This window comes from Colossoma macropomum, unplaced genomic scaffold, assembly GCF_904425465.1.
Source record: "Colossoma macropomum unplaced genomic scaffold, Colossoma_macropomum, whole genome shotgun sequence".
NCBI classification, from domain to species: domain Eukaryota; kingdom Metazoa; phylum Chordata; class Actinopteri; order Characiformes; family Serrasalmidae; genus Colossoma; species Colossoma macropomum.
The window spans coordinates 38,559,128-38,577,128 of NW_023494792.1; the positions used below are offsets into that span (position 1 = coordinate 38,559,128).

Sequence of the window (18,001 nt, forward strand, 5' to 3'; positions counted from 1 at the left end):
AGGCATGGACAGGAAATAAAAGAAATGAAGGGTGGTCTCTGACTTTTGCACAATACTGTGTATGTATAATACATAATAGGACTACACACACACACACATACACACACACACACACACACACACACACACACACACACACACACTCAGACACACACATCCTTATGGATGTTACAAAGGGACATGGAGTGTATCTGATTATAGGCATATGACATCAGAAAGGACAAACTGATATCAGGGAAGCATTCTGCAGCACTTCCTGTCTATGTCCTTCAAAAAAGACATGCCCATATGCTGCTGTAAAAGACACAGTTGGATTTTTTTTAAGCAGATATAGATGAAGATCCACCATATGCGACATGACTTTGCCATTTCCCTTTGGGGGAGTCCATGACATTATCATAAAGGGCCATTCCATTACTGCATTATCTTGAGAGAAGTTTTCAGATTACTCCTTGGAGGGTCAAGGAATCCGGTCAATATACAGTTTCAGAATTCTCACAACATTAGTGGAATCTCAGCAAAGCAACAATGTAAGTCAACTTAATAAGCGATGTTGTTTTAGTTATATCAGCAAACTCAACTTACCACCAGCTAAAATTCTCACAGACAAAAATTTGTCGGAATTGACACCTGTTTCCTAATATTTCTGCCGTAGTCCTCCTTATGTCTGTTGCCCTTTCTCATTCCTTCTTACTAACTTTGTGTTTTGTGTTAGACAGCTATGCAGTTATGTTCCTGTAAAAAGATTAGATGCCGTGGTTTCCTTGTGGTACAGTAAGCTAATACATAAGCTGCAACCTTTACTGAAAGACTGAAAAACTGCTACAATACTGGAAAAAAGGAAGAAATAATCTAGTCTTTTCACATGCACCGAATAATTTTGTTTATACCAACAGCCAGATTTAGTGATTAAACCATGAATATGTTAGTATATAAGAATGTTCCATTTTATAACCTTGCAATTCTTCATATAAATAGTACTTGTCTCTATGTTATGATGATGCTAAATTCTGTATTAGCTTGCTATTGTGTTAGTGCCAATCTAGCGGTAGTTTATGTTCATATTGATGGCAGATGCAGCTTAAGTATAGACATTTCAAGTTTGTAGCATCCAAGTAATGTTTTTGATTTGTAAATTGCAGTTTTAAAGGCACTATTACAGTGGCTACCTGTGTTATGTAGTCGGGGGGGGGGGCATGTTAAACACAGCACTGAAGAGGAGGTTTGTATATACTTTAGAGATATGTATGTCGGTAGCGTTTAGCAACTATGCAGAGCTGGAAGGTTGATGGTTCAGGTGATTCTACAGTACAAATGAAAAGGCTTGTAATATAATGGCTTACACACCACTTCTTTTGGAGCCTTTGTACTGTGTCTGCTCACAGGTTCATTTTGGATTTTAGTGCTACCATTTCTCTCTGTCTCTCTCTTTCTCTCTCTCTCTCTCTCTTTTGTTTTCATTAAAGCATAAAGCATACTGATGGATCACTCTCTCTTTTATTAGTGCTGGGCACTGATGTTGTTGTAATCAGACTCATTTAATATATTCCTTTTTTGCCAGGCAGGAAAAGGGTCTAATGCACCTAACAAACTGGCGGTGAATAGAACGATGCCAGTCAAAATGAACTCGCAATGAATAGCAAACTCAAAAATTCAAAATGAGTGCTGGCACTCTCCATTACCGGAATCATGCACTCAAACATGGGGGATACAGTGCAATGACTACAAATAAATATAAACAACTCACATTCAATATCTAGCAGCCTCTTAAACTCTACCACATTTCAAGGGAAATATAAGCTAGACATAGCTCATTTTGTAGATGTATGTGTGTGTGTGTGTGTGTGTGTGTTAGTGAGTCATAAAGCTAAGCTGGGATTGAGGCGTCACTTTGAAATTATCTTGGTCTGAAATTGCTACGCAATTTATTTTCAGGTCAAATTGCAGATGCCTATATGAATATTAATGTCTGAACCTCGAGCTTGAAAGCTACATGTCACTCAGGTCATGGTGTCCTGATTAGGGGCAGGTGCAAAGGTTATCTCTATGAAATATTTGAACGGTTGTTTTCCTTATAGCACTTTTTATAGCAGACATTTCCCCATTTGTGGTTTCACAGAAATCTGGGTGCAGACCCCTAATAAACAAGCTGAGGGAGACTGCAGCAAGAAAAGCTCCCGAAAAACTGGAGGAATAAACAGAGTCACTTGCACCAGCAGTATGTACGTTTACACGTAGGCTATTTAGAATGTAAGTTTACTAAGTTCAGGTTTAAGCATTGCTAAATCAAAACGAGTAGCACCACACACACTAGTTTTAATGTTGAGCATAGGAGTTACTTAATAATTACACCTCCACAAAGCAGGTGTAAGAGTAGCTCTGAACATACAGCTAACACCCACAACTCCAGTTCAGTGAGACTCTAAACATCTCAACTGATGGTGCTGTTCCAGAAACCATCATTTCCATCATCATAAAAAGCTGTATATCAGGTTGTTATTAAAGGCTACAAGTATTCGGTTTCCTACAGTACAACTTGTACACATCATCCTCTTCTATGCTGAATATTTCTTCCATTGAAAAAGTTGCCATTTCATTTCCTTGGCAGCAGGTTTATAAGTTGGTTCTGAGCATGTTATCATCATGTAGAATTGTATGCTTTAGTTAGTTGTTAGTAGTTAAGATATGACATTAAGGTCTTGCGGTGCAACCAGATTTAGTACAAGTATAGCTTGAAACTAGCTAGTGTAACTAAAGGCTTAGTAAAGACTTTATACACAAACTTAGGTAGGGACCTGCAAAACCGATGCAACTGAAGTCCACAACTCAAAAGGGGGACTGATCCTCCTCTGGGCCACACCAGATGCAGTAAGGATACAAGTTGTAATTTATTCTTTATTGATCCTACAGGGGAAATCTGTCATTTTGCTGCCTGCTAACTATGCCTGGTCTGGCATCACCGCCTGGGGCAATGGGGGGTTAAGTGCCTTGTCTAACAGCATAAGCCGCTACATATAGTCAGCCCTAGATTTTAAGCCCAGGACCTCCTAAACTTTCAATTAATACGATATTTGTATCTAAAAGCAAAAGAGGATATTTTATAATGTGTTTGAATGAATGAATCTGATGGAAAGTTATTGTTGTTTCACAGTTTTGCAGAAAGGGAAATAAGAATATTCTAATCTTCTACAAAGATTTTAAAAAGCTTGTAATGGTTGAAAGCTAATTAGATTTGGTATTATTGCATAAAATACATTTATTTCCTTTTTTATTTTCATTATTTTGTTTCATTAAAACATTAAAAATAATGAAAATAAAAAAGGAAATAAATGTATTTTATGCAATAATACCAAATCTAATTAGCTTTCAACCATTACAAGCTTTTTAAAATCTTTATGGAAGATTAGAATATTCTTATTTCCCTTTCTGCAAAACTGTGAAACAACAATAACTTTCCATCAGATTCATTCATTCAATCTGGCAACACTGATCAGTTTGTTACACTCTTTGGTGCAGGAGAGCAGAAGAAAACTGTGTCTTTTTAGAGCAGCTAAATAACTATATTTCCATGAGATGAAGGTTTTTACGTCTTTCAAACAGCAGTTTGTACCAGAGCTCACGCTAAACTCGGCACGGTATTGGACTTTACACACAATGCATTGTGAATACATTTCCTGGGGCACTGAACAGCTTGATAGCTTTCATGCGTTCTTGTATTCTTGGAGATAAAAGAAGCTGAGAGCATGCCAATAGTAATCTGGAGCAAGGAAATTTTGGACTGCACTGAGCGGCTGAATTTGAAATTGTTGCCCCAAATTACAGCTCTAAAACAGTTAAGCATGAAGGCTACTTCTGTCTTTTGCCAGAGTACTGCAAGAGTTTTTACAGAAAGGATTGCTTCACAGTGTGCACGCAGCTGCATGCTACTGTGACTAGCTAGCATTTGGCTTGATAAACAGAAGCTTGTTGACATTGAATGAATATCAAATGTAATTACATTTAAATAATTATGTAATACGAATTGAATGTCTAAAATGTTAGCTTCACAGAGAAGGAAGAAAAATATTCTTTACGTTTAATGTAAATTAGTGTAAGTAGATTTAATTTTCGATCATCATGAATTTTTCACACAATGTAAAGGGCAGCTGCTCTGCTAAAATGATGCAGAAAAATAAAAATCAAAAAGAAATGGACATACTTTTTTTGGACAGTGATGATATACAGGATGTTAGATATGAGAACATGGTGAGTAAGAAGTTCAGTATGAGTGTAAGGCAGCATTAAACGTTCCAGAAACAGCACAGGAGTTCATGTAGGGGTTGGCAGTCATACAGATAATTACGAAAATCTTGACAGAGGTTCAAGAGGAATGTGATGAGAGACTATTCAATCATTTTCATCATCACTTAGTGCATATTTCAGCACACACTCTTACCTGATTTCCCCACTCCAGCTCTCCCGAAAACAGCCAGTTTCACCTCGGGGCTCTTCGCCATGACGACGGAAGCTAATTCAGCACAATGAGTTGATCACAGAGTGGACAGGTATCAGAGTGATGTCGCTGCCACTTCATCGGTTCATTGCTGCCTCCGCATATGTGGGCAGGATCTCCTGAAAGCGCAGACACACAATGCGCACATCACTTCTTTGTGTTATACACTACCATTCAAAAATTTTAAATCACTGTTTTCAATAATATAAAACAAGCTTTGTTGCAGTACATGTATGAGATTATTAGAATTTGCTGCTAGTACTCTACAGTTCCATTAGTAACAGTTGAAAGAAGAAATTAAAAACTTTTAGTTTAGTGAGTCCAGAATGATGAATGGAGCTGTAGATCATTTTACAAGCAATAAAGCTTTAAGACTAAAGTAAAGAATGAACATCCACAGTGCTTCATATTTCAAAAGTGATGGTCAAAACTCAAGGCAGATAACTTGGCAAAATGCACTGTAAATACATTGTATGGCCAAACATATGTGGACTGACACACCTATATGTCCTTGTTGGACATCCCATTCCAAAATCTTTGGATTTAATATGGAGTTTAGCACTCTGCAGCCCCACTCTGTGAGTCTGCGTGATCTACTGCTTCCATTTCACAATAATAGCACTTACAGTTGACTGGGGCAGATCTAGCAGGGCAGAAATTTCACAAACTGACACGTTGCAAATGTGGCATTCTATGACAGTGCTGCGTTTAAAGTCACTGAGCTCTTCAGTACAACCCATTCTATTGCCAATGTTTTGATCTCAATCATTAGGAAGAGTGTCCAAATACTTTTGGTTATATCATGTAGATAATTATAATGTATTATTCATAATTTATAAAACTTTGTGTTGTTTCCAAAAAGCTACAAACATTGCAACAAATACTGCAACAGAATGTAAAAAATAGATGTCTAGTCTCTAGTTTGTACTATTTCGATTAAATTTTGAGATGGCACTGATTTGATACCAGCTTTATCAGGCCAAAATCAACAGAAAATGCTGGATTGGATATGACAGAGAAAAAAGAATGAATGTGATTCAGTCCTGTAACAAATCTATCCTGAAATATCACTCACTCACATTGTGTTGTTTGCTGTGTATTTCTTCCTAGGGGATAGCCAACGTTTAGATGCTCATCTTAACCCTGTCGAAACGAGAGTCTCGCTAATGATCTGTTTTGAGAAGTTGACAATGGTGTCTTTAACTAGTTTATATCTGCCACCAAAGGAGTTTTGTAGTGTAAGCACATCCACGTTGGCCTCAGTGAAACACTTCTGTGTGTATAACTGTGTGCTATTATTGCATAAAAAATCCATAAGGCTTTGTTTATTGTTGGATGAATCATGATTTTTTCATGGACTGAGCATGCAAGCTTATTCAGAGTGGTAAGCGCTTATCATTGTTTTATTTGATTAGATCATTAATAAAACACAACTGATGTGTGAAGCATATTGATATTCATGTGTTTCCTTGTTCAAAGTGGTAGTTTGTGACACAAACTAAATAAAAATCTAAGAATTATCAGCTTTGTTAGATCACATGCTTTAAATATCAAATAAATGCAAAAGCAGCTTTGAGAAATCATGTTATTAAAGGAGAAGAGCAGATAAAATTACAGAAATGGCCACTTTTTTGTGCCTGCCATAAACATTTAAGTGCAGTGCATCAATTGAAAACAGCTCATTTTAATTTTAGTTTTTAAAGCAAAAATAATGGCAACCCGTACTTAGGGTTTCAGTATCAATATCGATATTGGAAAAGAAAAAGTGGTATCGTACCATCTCACATCTACACTGTATATGACAGTGAATCAAGACTTTTTACTGATTATGTAATAACAGTCTTTGGATGACAAAAGCCTGAATAATCAAACCGTTGCTGCTGTAAGTAAACTCGGTTTGAATGCCAAACTGGACACATTGAGTTGGCTTATGGTAATGAGTGTTCTTTTCATGCACGACTGCCAAATGGATTATCTCGGAAACAGATCATTCGCTGTTTCTATCAGTGATAACAACATTAACATTGTGACTCATACTCGGCCGTAGCGTAGGCAGAGTGTGTGGATGTGTGCGTGTGTTCATATGTGTATGTAGGGATGCCCATTAAATTATTCATTCAGAAGCAAAACGAACAGCACCTGATGCTACACAGAACTTTATATTGAATTCAATTTAGTTCACTGTCAGCAGTCAGTTCCTCATGCGGTCCTGTTAACACTGCACCAAATCACTTGTTGTCACCAACAAAAGCTGTGCATTGATCTAAAGCTGTATAGGGGAGGAAAACGGAAGTTGTACAGCTGGTATAATGTTATTATTTGAGGTGCCAGACAAACTTATATGCAGCATGGGTTAAGCAGATTAAAACAATTCTGTTACTTTAATGAAATGATGACTCTACTGCTTAAACTTTAAAGCTCAAAAGTGAGAGATCAACTGCAAAGCAGCCCAGGAGCTGTTTACAACACAAGTTAACAAAATTAAACCCTCCAAAAAAAGGAATCCGGACTAATGACTATAATCAGACATGCAAACCCGTGAGCAGTGAATTTCAGAAACCTGAATCTGCCTATAAGGGGCCCTGGAGGTCTGATACCAATACCTGATACTGATACTAACTCAATCTAACCTAACTACTCAAAAGGTGCCTATAAATCCTGATATATATATACTATTCCAATTTTTAAATATTTTATCTAGGTAAAAAACAAATGTGTGTCACAAATGTGTGTCTTAAATCAATGAGAGATTAATATTTAAAGTTGGATATCTTCACATTTGAATGGTTCAGAACTAAGAAAAGTCACTGTTCTCTTTGGCATGCTTTATCTTTAAATGCTTAATTAAATTTGTGCCTCCTCTTGAAATCATGCCATTTTGCAATGAGCATTTTTCAGGTTACTTTAGTTAAAGTCCATCTACCGGTGCGTATTCAAGAGTCACTCAGTATCACATGTACGCATCAGAAATTGGTTCAGGGTTTTTTTCTATTGCTGATACTAATATTGTAATTTACAGGTATCGATGCAAAACTAGTTAAATACTTTTTCTAGATATGTTGCCTTATTTCTTAAAAACCCTACAGGCCTTTGCTGGTTCTCTGACAGAAATGAATGGCATTTTGGAAAACTACTACTGTTGCGCTATGTAGCAAACAAAAATGTTCCTAAAGTCATTATGTTCTGCAGTACAGATACTATAAGCCAAAATATGAATACTGCTACCACTGCTAACACTGCTGCACACTGAACTGACATCATATAGAATTGAATTGATTGGCAAACTCACCAAAATACCCCACACAAACCAGCAAGCTCTATCAAATGTGGTAGTTTCGAGGCTTTTAGGTGGAGTTTAAGTAGCTGGTGTTAGTTCATAGTAGTGTTGAAGTTTAATAGCAGACTTGCTTTCACGCAGTGTCATTAGCGTTAGCTCAGGAACGTTAGCTTCCTTGTAGCATGTTTGTAGCATTATTCACATTTTGACTGCTAAATGACTTCATATGTATCGATTCGGGACATTTCAGTTTACCACACGGCAGCAGCAATTTTTCCAGTATGCCACTTATTTCTGTCGTAGAGGAAACCAACCTAGACCCGAAACTCCTAATATGGCCATGGCGCTGACTACAGAATGACACACGACTTCAGAGGCGCATTGTTTACCAAACCAAGACCAAAAAGTAAATGAGTAATAAGAGTAATGTGTAGAAAAAAAGAAATATGATTTGTGTTCTCTTTGTACGTGCTCCATAAACTGCATCATGCTTGGACTGGCTAAATAAATTACCATGATCTGCTTCTGGATAAGAGGGATCCTTTCTTAGAATTCTCCTTGCTGGCAACAAGACCACCCCCTCCCAAAATTAAAAACTCTACAAATCTACACAATTCAAGTGAATGCCATATTAATCACTGACAATGTCAAAAGATGTGTTTTTATGTATGGTAATGTAACAGAGGAGAAAGTAGATTCCTTTTCTCATAAATACACGTAAGTAGAGGTAAAAGTTTTATGGGTTGAAAATGCTCAGAAATGTATAAACCCAACAAGGCGTTACATCAGTATATGAAACCAAGTACATAACTAGTTATTACCCACTGCACTCTCAAAAAAAGGTATAAACTGTTATTTTTTGGGCACAAATGCCACCATTGAGGTGGTGTCCTCAAGGGTACACTTTCGGAACCTTTAATTAGTGAACAATACTGTACCATATTCTGTTGCAATTCTTTTTAAAATGATTTATTTTATTTTTTCAATTTGGGAAAGTCAATGCTGTGTACCTTATCAAGGGCCCACAACACAGAAAATGCATTTTCATTTGCTTTTTTGAAAAGTTTGATATTGTATATATAAACAATGTTAAAGTTTCAAGATGTTCCATTCACTCCCCAGTCTGTACAATCCATATTTGAAAAATATGCTGCAAAAACAACCTGTTTTCAATTCATTGTTTTTGTGATGGCACGAATAGCACTGCATTTACACAGATCTGTCCGTTTAGCCTACAGCACTTTAGACACATCTATTCACGCTTACATTATACAGTGTTTTTCAGGCCAGACTGCTTTGAATGAGGCACAATAGAGGGCAGCCAATAAGAGCAGATGTCATTTACACAAATCAGTTATAAAGGAACAGTTAAAACAGCTTGTTTAATTCTAAGTGATAAAAAGAGGTTAGAAAATGACCACACAAAATAAACTGAGCCTTTTTTTCGTACATACAACAAACAATCATCAAGTGCACTTATAAGAAAATGCAGGATGTTAAAACTCATTTAAGGCACATAATTGGAGGGAATACATAGTTTGCTCCTTGGCAGACAAAACTGTACCTGTGCAGTGCCCTTCTTTCTGACAGTGTAAATGCACTGAATGGTATATTTGATGCTTCTTGGAAGACAAGAGCTGAGTATGTGACAAGCACTTTGTTATCTGCCTTAAGGCTTCGAGTGACTTGCACTCGACCTCAGCTTAGCTCTTGAACTCAGTCTCTTTAGGGCTTCGTCTCTCTGAACTTCTCTTTCAAAAACAGTATTAACCCTCATCAGCTGCAGTTAGTACTGGTGATATTTAATTTTAGAAGCATTGTCTCACTCATATCTCCACACAACAAGCAGTTAGAAGTGCTGATTCTAAACTCAAAACTCTATTCTAAACCACATTTGCATTTATATGTAGAAGAGGAGATTATTATGATTCAAATTTGATGAAGTTATTGTTGTGTATTTTTCAGGAAGAAAAAAACATTGTTTACATTTGGCTATGTTTTTATCATCTTTTGACATTGAAACTATTGGGAAAATAGACATGTAGACTCAAATGTAAATTCATTGTGTAACTAGCTATGCAACTAATTGTGTAATTACTGAACTGCTTTAAGACAGTAGGCCTGTAGCAACACTGCAACACTAAGGTACTTAGGACTGTGTGTACTTGGTCTAAGCATTTTGTAGTTTCAGTGCAGTGCCTCTCATCTCCATGGGGTCTTGTGTTCTTTACCAGTTCCTTATATGGTAGGAGTTTGCTCCATTACTGGCAACCCATGACTCTGGAGGGCTTAAGGTGTAAGGGGGGCTCAATATGGCCTAAAAATGACATCATGATACATACATTCTGAGGTCATCATGACAAGTTTATATTACTTAATTCATCAATGTACATAAACTCTGCCTTTGAAACCAGCAGTGAATGTTTTATTATACTTTATGCCAAAAAAGGAAAGCAATGGTTTTAGCAATACATGCAAGACTCAACTGTTAGCACTTTATGGGGCAAAGTTCTGTTCCTGCAGTTATGAGAATAGGGTAAACATGACGTAATGCAGCACTATTGACTGATGAAAGATGATGTTTTTGCAAAGCTGTCCATCAAAAGTCTAGGAACACTTGACCTATTTTGTAATCCTGTTAAAAAAACGTTTCACTTTCATTGTTATTTTTTTAAGTTAACCCCTTCAACTGCATGCATATTATTTGGCTATTAATTTGAAGACTTGCTATTCAGTAACTGCTACATATTATTCAGTTACTACAATGAAACTAATACACACACACACACATACACACACACACACACACACATCTTCTAAGCCTCTTATCCTTCTGGGTTGCGGGGGGAGCTGGAGCTGAAACTAATACGTATGATGTAATTAAAAGAAAGAGAAATTGAAGTGTGGCCCACATAAGAGCTCTTGCAGTTTAAGGGGGTTAAGAAAGAAATAATCCCCATGAAGTTTTTGTTAGCATTAAGCAGCTTTTTACTACACACAGCTTATGTTCATCAAAAAGTGTCTTCCCTGATATGAAGAGTTTTGTCTGAATAATGGTGTGTCCATGTTCTTTTCCAAACTATTATTAAAAGCAAAAACACTTTTGACCCAAAGGTGGTTTAAACAAGTTTGAGCACTGATTAGTGCTGACACTACAACAAGGAGACAGAAAGAGTGTAGCACATTCCCAAGGCAGTATTTCTGTCAGTTGCTCTACTTCAGGTTTTTTTTATGATTAAAGGCATAATTCAACTGTTGAGATGTAAACAGTGTCATTGAGAGTATTTTATTGTGGAACAGTATATTATAGAGATACTTACTGTCTCAGATTTCTTTACAGTGATGGAGATAGGAACCAGAGGTCGCAACAAAGAAAGTACAAAAGTACTTTCTATAATGTCAGTGAATCTACACATGTCTTCTTTTTTATAGTTTTGTATATAATGTTGACAATTCAAATTCCTTTGGATACTAATTTGCCTGCGTGTCTCCTAAATATAGCTCTCAGCCATGAATGGATTTTTAAAACCCTTATCTCGAAACTATTGTAAAACAATATCTCAGGCTTTAGGCAACTTATTTGTTACAATTTAGTGAGGCATCTTACTCAGGACCTCAGGACATCTCAGGATGTCTGGCTTTTTTCACCACTGCTGTGAACAGTTCTATCTCTGAATGTTTCTCTTCGAATGGAGCATTTCATGACCATTCTGACTGACTTTATATCTGAACTATTTAATTATGCAGAACTTTTGAAAACTCAGTGGCATTCCCCTTTATTATACTGCTCAATAAGCCTGTAGTGTAAGGGGATATCATATGCAAACCAACAAAGAAATAATGCTCATTTATTGAAAACATTTTGAAAAGCTATGTGTCATCAAACTTTTGACAGAGGGTACATTCTGTAAAACATGTGACTGTATGTATTTCACATTGCAATAACAGCATACTGCCTGGCTTGGAGCATCAACAGTGGTGAAGTGAGTCATCTGGTTTGCTCATAAATAAGTACTGTGTAGTACTAACCCCTCTAAGCTATGGAGAAGAGAAGCTACTGGAGCTATATGATCAGTGCTGGAACTCTTGGAGCACTTTGCTGCCAAAAGTCAGCCTTTAGTGTGATCAAAGTACACACTCAACAACTCACAGCATGTTCTAAAACACAGGTTGACTTTGCATGGTGAAACACTGTCATAACTATTTGCAGGTTGCAAGTTGTACAAGACATAATTTGCAGTTTTAAAAAAAAAATCACAGTCAGCATGTTTCATTATTTCACTAGATAGTAGCAGCAAGATTTTGAGCATCTTTTTTGAGGAGTTGGGATGTCCAGCACAGGTCATTATCTGTAAGCAGAGAATAAAGCAGAATTAAAGACCTCCTTATTATACCCACCCTCCCATCTCTGTCACCACCTCAGAGGTAGAAGACTGGGATCTGTTCTGGATGCTACAACAAGGAAGTCAAGAGAGGCTGCCAAATCTTAGCAAATTGGGTGGTACTGTTTTTCAAAATAAATCTAATCTTCTCTAAGTGTGGAGTGTTCACTTCAACTCACTCAGCCAAAGCTTAGTTGTAGGAATCGTTTTCTTTCTGAACAAGAGCATTTCGCAACAATGCAGGCATAAAGCCCTCCTGCAGTTGGTGATGGGTATTCCTAACCTTGTGAGAAGGAGAGTGAAAAGCTTGTAATGAATCATAGGAATAGGATACTTTATATATCTAATTCAAGGTCACCTTAAAATAGTTAGCCATAATTGGGTATGAAATTTTTTGGACAGTGTCTGTTTTGTAGATACTGAAGTTATTCCTGGGAAATAGACATACAGTCATATGCATAAGTTTAACATTCTCAGTCAAATTAGTTCATTTTCTAAGTGAAAATAAGTGAACACATCTTATACAAACTTAAATATGACATTTTTCTGCAAATGTCAGCGCACAATTTCTATCCATTTGCTGAATTTCACACATTGGAAAAAAATGAAACATACAATATAAAAGGTGCCATAACATTTGCACAGGTCGCATTTCATGTTTTATTTATTTCACACACACATTATCTAAGCCACTTATCCTTCTGGGTAATGGGGGGGTGGGTTGCTGGAGCCTGTCCCAGCTGTCATTGGGTGGAAGGCAGGAAACACCACACATCAACAAAACACGTCATTTGACCAGGGTCGCCTAAACTTTTTAATACAACTGTACCTCTATGTTCATTAAAGGAAATGGAAACCCCTCCAAGTAAAGATTTTCTATGTTTTGGATACCATAAGCCCTCCAATGATCAAATGTGAACAGGTAAAAGGATTAAAAATCCGCTCTAAATGTATCTAATTTTACTGCAGACAACAGTACAAGAGTATTCACAAGTAGTATATAAGGGTGACAGTTTCCCCTTGCCATATGGCGCTAAGTGGAAGAAGTCAGTGTACAGTCCTGCCACGTAGAGATATGGATGGCAAATGGATGTCTGAAGCCCTGTAGGAAAGGTTGAGAAAAGTAAGCCCCTTTCTCTTTTGGATTTACGCAGGTGTTCCTTGTTGATTTGGTGAGATTTCTAATCCCATAAAAAAAATTTTTGACAAACAATTGAGTCAAGTTGTCTAGGTCAGGAGTTTTGAGATGTTTTGGAAAAGATTTTGTATTGTGGGAGAAATACCGTTTTTACAGCATTGATTCATCCAACAACGGCAGCCAAAATTCAGTGCTTGGGAGTAGGGGATTTGCTTTAAATTATAATGAAAATTGTTTGGTGACTGTAAAGTCTAAGGATGTGGTGCCAGAGCCATTTAAATTGACATTTTTACAGCTTATGAATACTGTGAGATCCTATGGGCATTATTTCACTTTTTGAACAGTTTATTCTCTGGCCTGAGAAGCCTCCAAACTAGTCAATTAATCTGAAAATATTGGAATGGTGGATTAGATGTGCTACAAGCAAAACGTCATTGCATAAAGTGTTGTTTTTTTAAAGAACTACTGGAGCTGCAGTTGTGGACTGAGTTGATATGCTTGTGTTGCCTCAGCCAAGGGTTCTATGGCCAAAGCAAAAGTAAGAAGAGGCAGTGATATATGCAAATGATCTCTGTTCTGATTGCCTGTCTTGTATCTTGTGCACCTCATTCAAACAGCAGTTTGGGCCAAAACACTCTTAACTTCAGGGTGAACGGGGGGGGCTAGACTGCTGTAGGCTGAATAGGTGGAAATATGTAAATGTACTGTGTTTTGTGACATTTTTTTTTGCTGTTTTTTCTTAGTTTCCACATATAGATTATACTGACTGGGGGGTAAATGGTATGTTTTAAAAGTCTGAAAGGCCTTTTAATTACTTAGCTATGTACATTTCGATATAGCAGGCTAACAAAGCAGAACAAACTGGCACCAGCAGCTGTTCATACAGGTGTCATGTTAACATTAGCTAGCTAGCAAACCAGCTTGTTAAACTAAGTGGCTATCATCAGTTAGGCAGCACTACTACAAAGGATCGCGGTGGGGTGCTGGAGCCTATCCCAGCTGTCATTGGGCGGAAGGCCAAGACCCAGAAGGATAAGCGGTTTAGATGATGTATGTATGTATGTATGTATGTACTACAAAGGAATTTATATTTCAAAAAATATCATTTGACGTGACCACATGGTGCCAGTGTTTTGATAGGTGGTTTCCTAAAGTTAAGAACTGTTGCAACTGAGTTTCAAACAAGTTTCAAATGAGTTACAGGGGCTTTATCTTGCAAAGTCAAATTTATGTTCATGTAAGTTTCAAGCAGCTAAAGTCAGCCCTAGTAACCAGCACCAACACCTGCACAAACACACACACAAGTTCTTCTCACGGCGCTGTGGCTGTGTAAACACATTGCAGTAACTACTCGCAGCTCTATGGAAGTCCCTCCCCATGGAAAGTGTGGATGTGTCTGCGTACCTTCCGACATGTCGCAGAACAGGCGAGAGAGATGAATTGCTTCAATAAAAGCGCTGATGGATGAAGCTAAGTGCCCGTTAAGTGGTCTCGGAGGGACACGCGCCGACAAATGAAACACATCTGGAGAAGTTGAGGGGATCCTGCAGCGAGGCTTATGGCACTCACACACTTATACACTCAGACCTAGCCCTGTCACTCGCTTTCTCCACAATAACACCCTTAAATAAACCTCTGCCAAGTACCATTCAATAAAACTTAAAGGTACAATAAGAAGATGTGATAGAAGACCTGGTAGAAACATTTTAGAGCTAAACATAACTCTAGTAATATAATAAATTATTATTATAAACATTATTGTGCCAATAACTCCAAGGTATAGTCTGTACAGGTAAATCAAATATGAAATCTTCTGAGAGACTATACTCTATGAGAAACATCAGTAATATCACATTTGTGGAAACAATCCAAACAAGAACGTATTTCCAGAACTTTAGGCTTTAATGGTAGGTTGGTAGGTGTACAACAATACTACAGTGTAAGACCACATACAAAATCGGCCTGTCAAAGTTCTTACATAATCGCCTGATCGCAATTATTTGACCTATTCACAGTTCTACTAAGTTGACAGCAATTATTTCACACAGTTGTTAACTTTCTTAATCATAGGTTTATGAAGCTACAAGCAGAATGTGAATCTGGTGCCTTTTCATCCACTAGGTTGACGAAAATACATGCAAATAAAAGAAAGAACAAAATGCATTTATTGACACATTCTGCGTCTTACAAAAACAACACCTTTGCAGGGCAGCAGTCAGTACTGTTTGTTTATTTGAGCTCAAGCTGTGTCTGTCATCGGTTGGGATCGACTAAGTATCTAAAGCAAGGAACAAGTCACGTAATCAGCCTATTTGACCACTTTCAGCTTGCACTTTAATAAATACACAATCAACAAAAATAAGAGTTAAACTGTTAATCATAATTATTGATAAGCATGTTTTATGTTTGTGACATGCCTAATACAAAAGGCTGAGCATGACCCTGATGCATGTAAATTCCAGAGACTGACGTAGAGGGGAGTGTACTCTATATGCCATGATATGAACTATGTTAGCCAAAAGAACAACATGAGCATGCAACTTACACACTGTACCTTTAACCCTATACGAGTACATTCATCTCAGTGGGAGTAGTGAATGCTGATAAACCCTCTATGGACACAGCCACCAAAGGCTTTAAGAACATTGGGCCTCACTCACCAATATCTTCCTAAGTTTTCTTAAATTTTTTCTTGAGAAAGGTCACGGACACGTTCTTGAACCGCAGAACTGCTCTCACCTTTGTGCTCTTGAGTGTGTGTAGATTCTGTTCTTACCCAAGAACAAATTCCAAGTAATTCATTCAAAAAGAATCTGAACCATAGAAAATGTCCACAAACGAACATACAAACATTTCCTCTGTATAAACTATACCTCTGTAGATTAATCACTATACGCTTTGTCTATGTGATTAAGATGAAATGATTATGAGAATTAAGACATATTTAGAAAGGCAGGGTCCAAGCATAGCAAAGCCAGCAGTGTTTGGTCTCAATTACAGACCAAACCCAGGGTGGAGCCTGGAGACCACTCCATTACAGGCCAGGAATACTGAGGTGCCCAAGTTACAACCCAAAAATATCTGGCACTGATGCTGTAAGTCACCATTAGGTCCTTCTCACTCTCTCTGAAGGTTTACTAATCAAATAAAATCAAACCCAAAACAGTTCTGCTGTTGTTACGATGTAAAACTTGGTGCTATATAGAACCATTTTCAAAAAGGTTCTGTATAAATCCCCACAGAACACATTCTCCATCAATATGAAGAATCATTTCACCATGCAAAGAACCATTTGAGCATGAGTGCTAATAGCAAGCAGTTCTAAACAGAACCATTGCCTTTACTAAAAAACCCTTCAAAACCCATCTTTTTAAAGGTCCAGAGCGCCAAACTCTGATTTCTGTAACCAGTACAACTCTACTTTCTCAGCTGAACATGCTAGCTGGCCGTTAATCCAGCCTGATTTATACAGCCCGCCTTGGAACTGCCATCACTTCGTGATTTATTCCTGCATGTGTATCTCCTTCGCAGCTACTGGAGGTCACTTCGAGACCAAAAAACTGAATGAACACCCCGTAAATCCCCCCAAGGTCGCCGAGGAACTGTCGTGTTGAGTTTTCAGGAATGTAAGTGTTGTACTTGTGGCCGAAAGCCTTGACACTGACACACAGGTTTGTTGTTGTTGTCATTATGAGAGGGCAGTGACGTGGGCAGCCGTGCGTCAGCAGCATAAAAACACAAAAAATAGCAACACAGCATACGTTACAGCGAATGGGAACAACTGGAAAACCCCGCTGCACTGACACGCAGAAAGATGAAGCTTTACCTCAGTCTGTGACATTACCCGAGTCGGCACTTAACAAAGGTGACTTTTCACATTTAAGTAACCTTATCAGAGCGATGTCTTGTGATTTAATAAATCTTACCTTCAGAATATCTGCCCCCGGGTGGTGGAATTCGTCAGCTCGTCTGCTGAAGGTGCAGCAGGTTGGGAATCCTCCAGATGTGCCGGTGCGCTGCTGTAGAGTGATCCGCTCTGGAGAGGCAGGCATGGTAAGCCCCGCCTCTGCTGGGTCAGGATTGGCTAGCAGCGAATAGCTGCTTATGAGGGTGAACTGATAGCCGTTCGTAGCGGAGGACGCAGGACGGTGCTGGCCAATCCTGACACAGAGAGTCCAGCTTTGCCGGAATATGGGTGGAGAAAAAATAAACCCACCCGATTCTCGACTAAAAGCCTGCAGCCCCACATGCAGCAATTAGTGTGGAAGTCTCTAGCGCCCTCTATTGGACTGAATCGAGCACATCGATTGTTTAACATGGCACATAACCTTATTACTGAGGAGAAAGCGATGGAGTGGGGAATTTGGAGGGATAGTTTTTACCACTGTACAGATGCGTGACGTCACTGGTTATGATAAAACTGCGTTATACTGAACTTGTTTCTTCTTTTGATTATGTGCAATAAAGGGGCAATATCCCACATATTTCTTGCATTTTATGTTCCCCTGAGGTCCACTTGCAATATGTGTCTTTTTATCTACTAAAAGCAGTCATAATTCAATTTTACATTACCATTTTCCAATTTCTCTTCATCCCTTAGAATTAAACAGGCTTTTTTGTTACTGCGCTTTTAGGACTAATATATCTAAATTAGCTCTGAGGGACTGTACTGTGCCTCGCTCAAAAGCAGGACTGAAACAGTTCTTCTAATT

At 38.0% G+C, this 18,001-nt stretch overlaps 1 protein-coding gene across 1 annotated transcript in view; it reads right to left on the reverse strand.

Annotated features, from left to right (window-relative positions):
- Positions 1-17,321, reverse strand: part of rerg (RAS-like, estrogen-regulated, growth inhibitor) — a 65,376-nt gene extending 48,055 nt beyond the window's left edge. Inside the window, exons 1-2 of the mRNA XM_036577109.1 lie at positions 17,216-17,321; positions 4,436-4,611 (exon numbers count right to left, since the gene is read on the reverse strand). Coding sequence (XP_036433002.1) covers positions 4,436-4,496 — 61 coding nt within the window. The 5' untranslated portion in view covers positions 4,497-4,611; positions 17,216-17,321. The remainder of the gene's footprint in view (positions 1-4,435; positions 4,612-17,215) is intronic.
- Between the last annotated feature and the right edge of the window lie 680 nt (positions 17,322-18,001).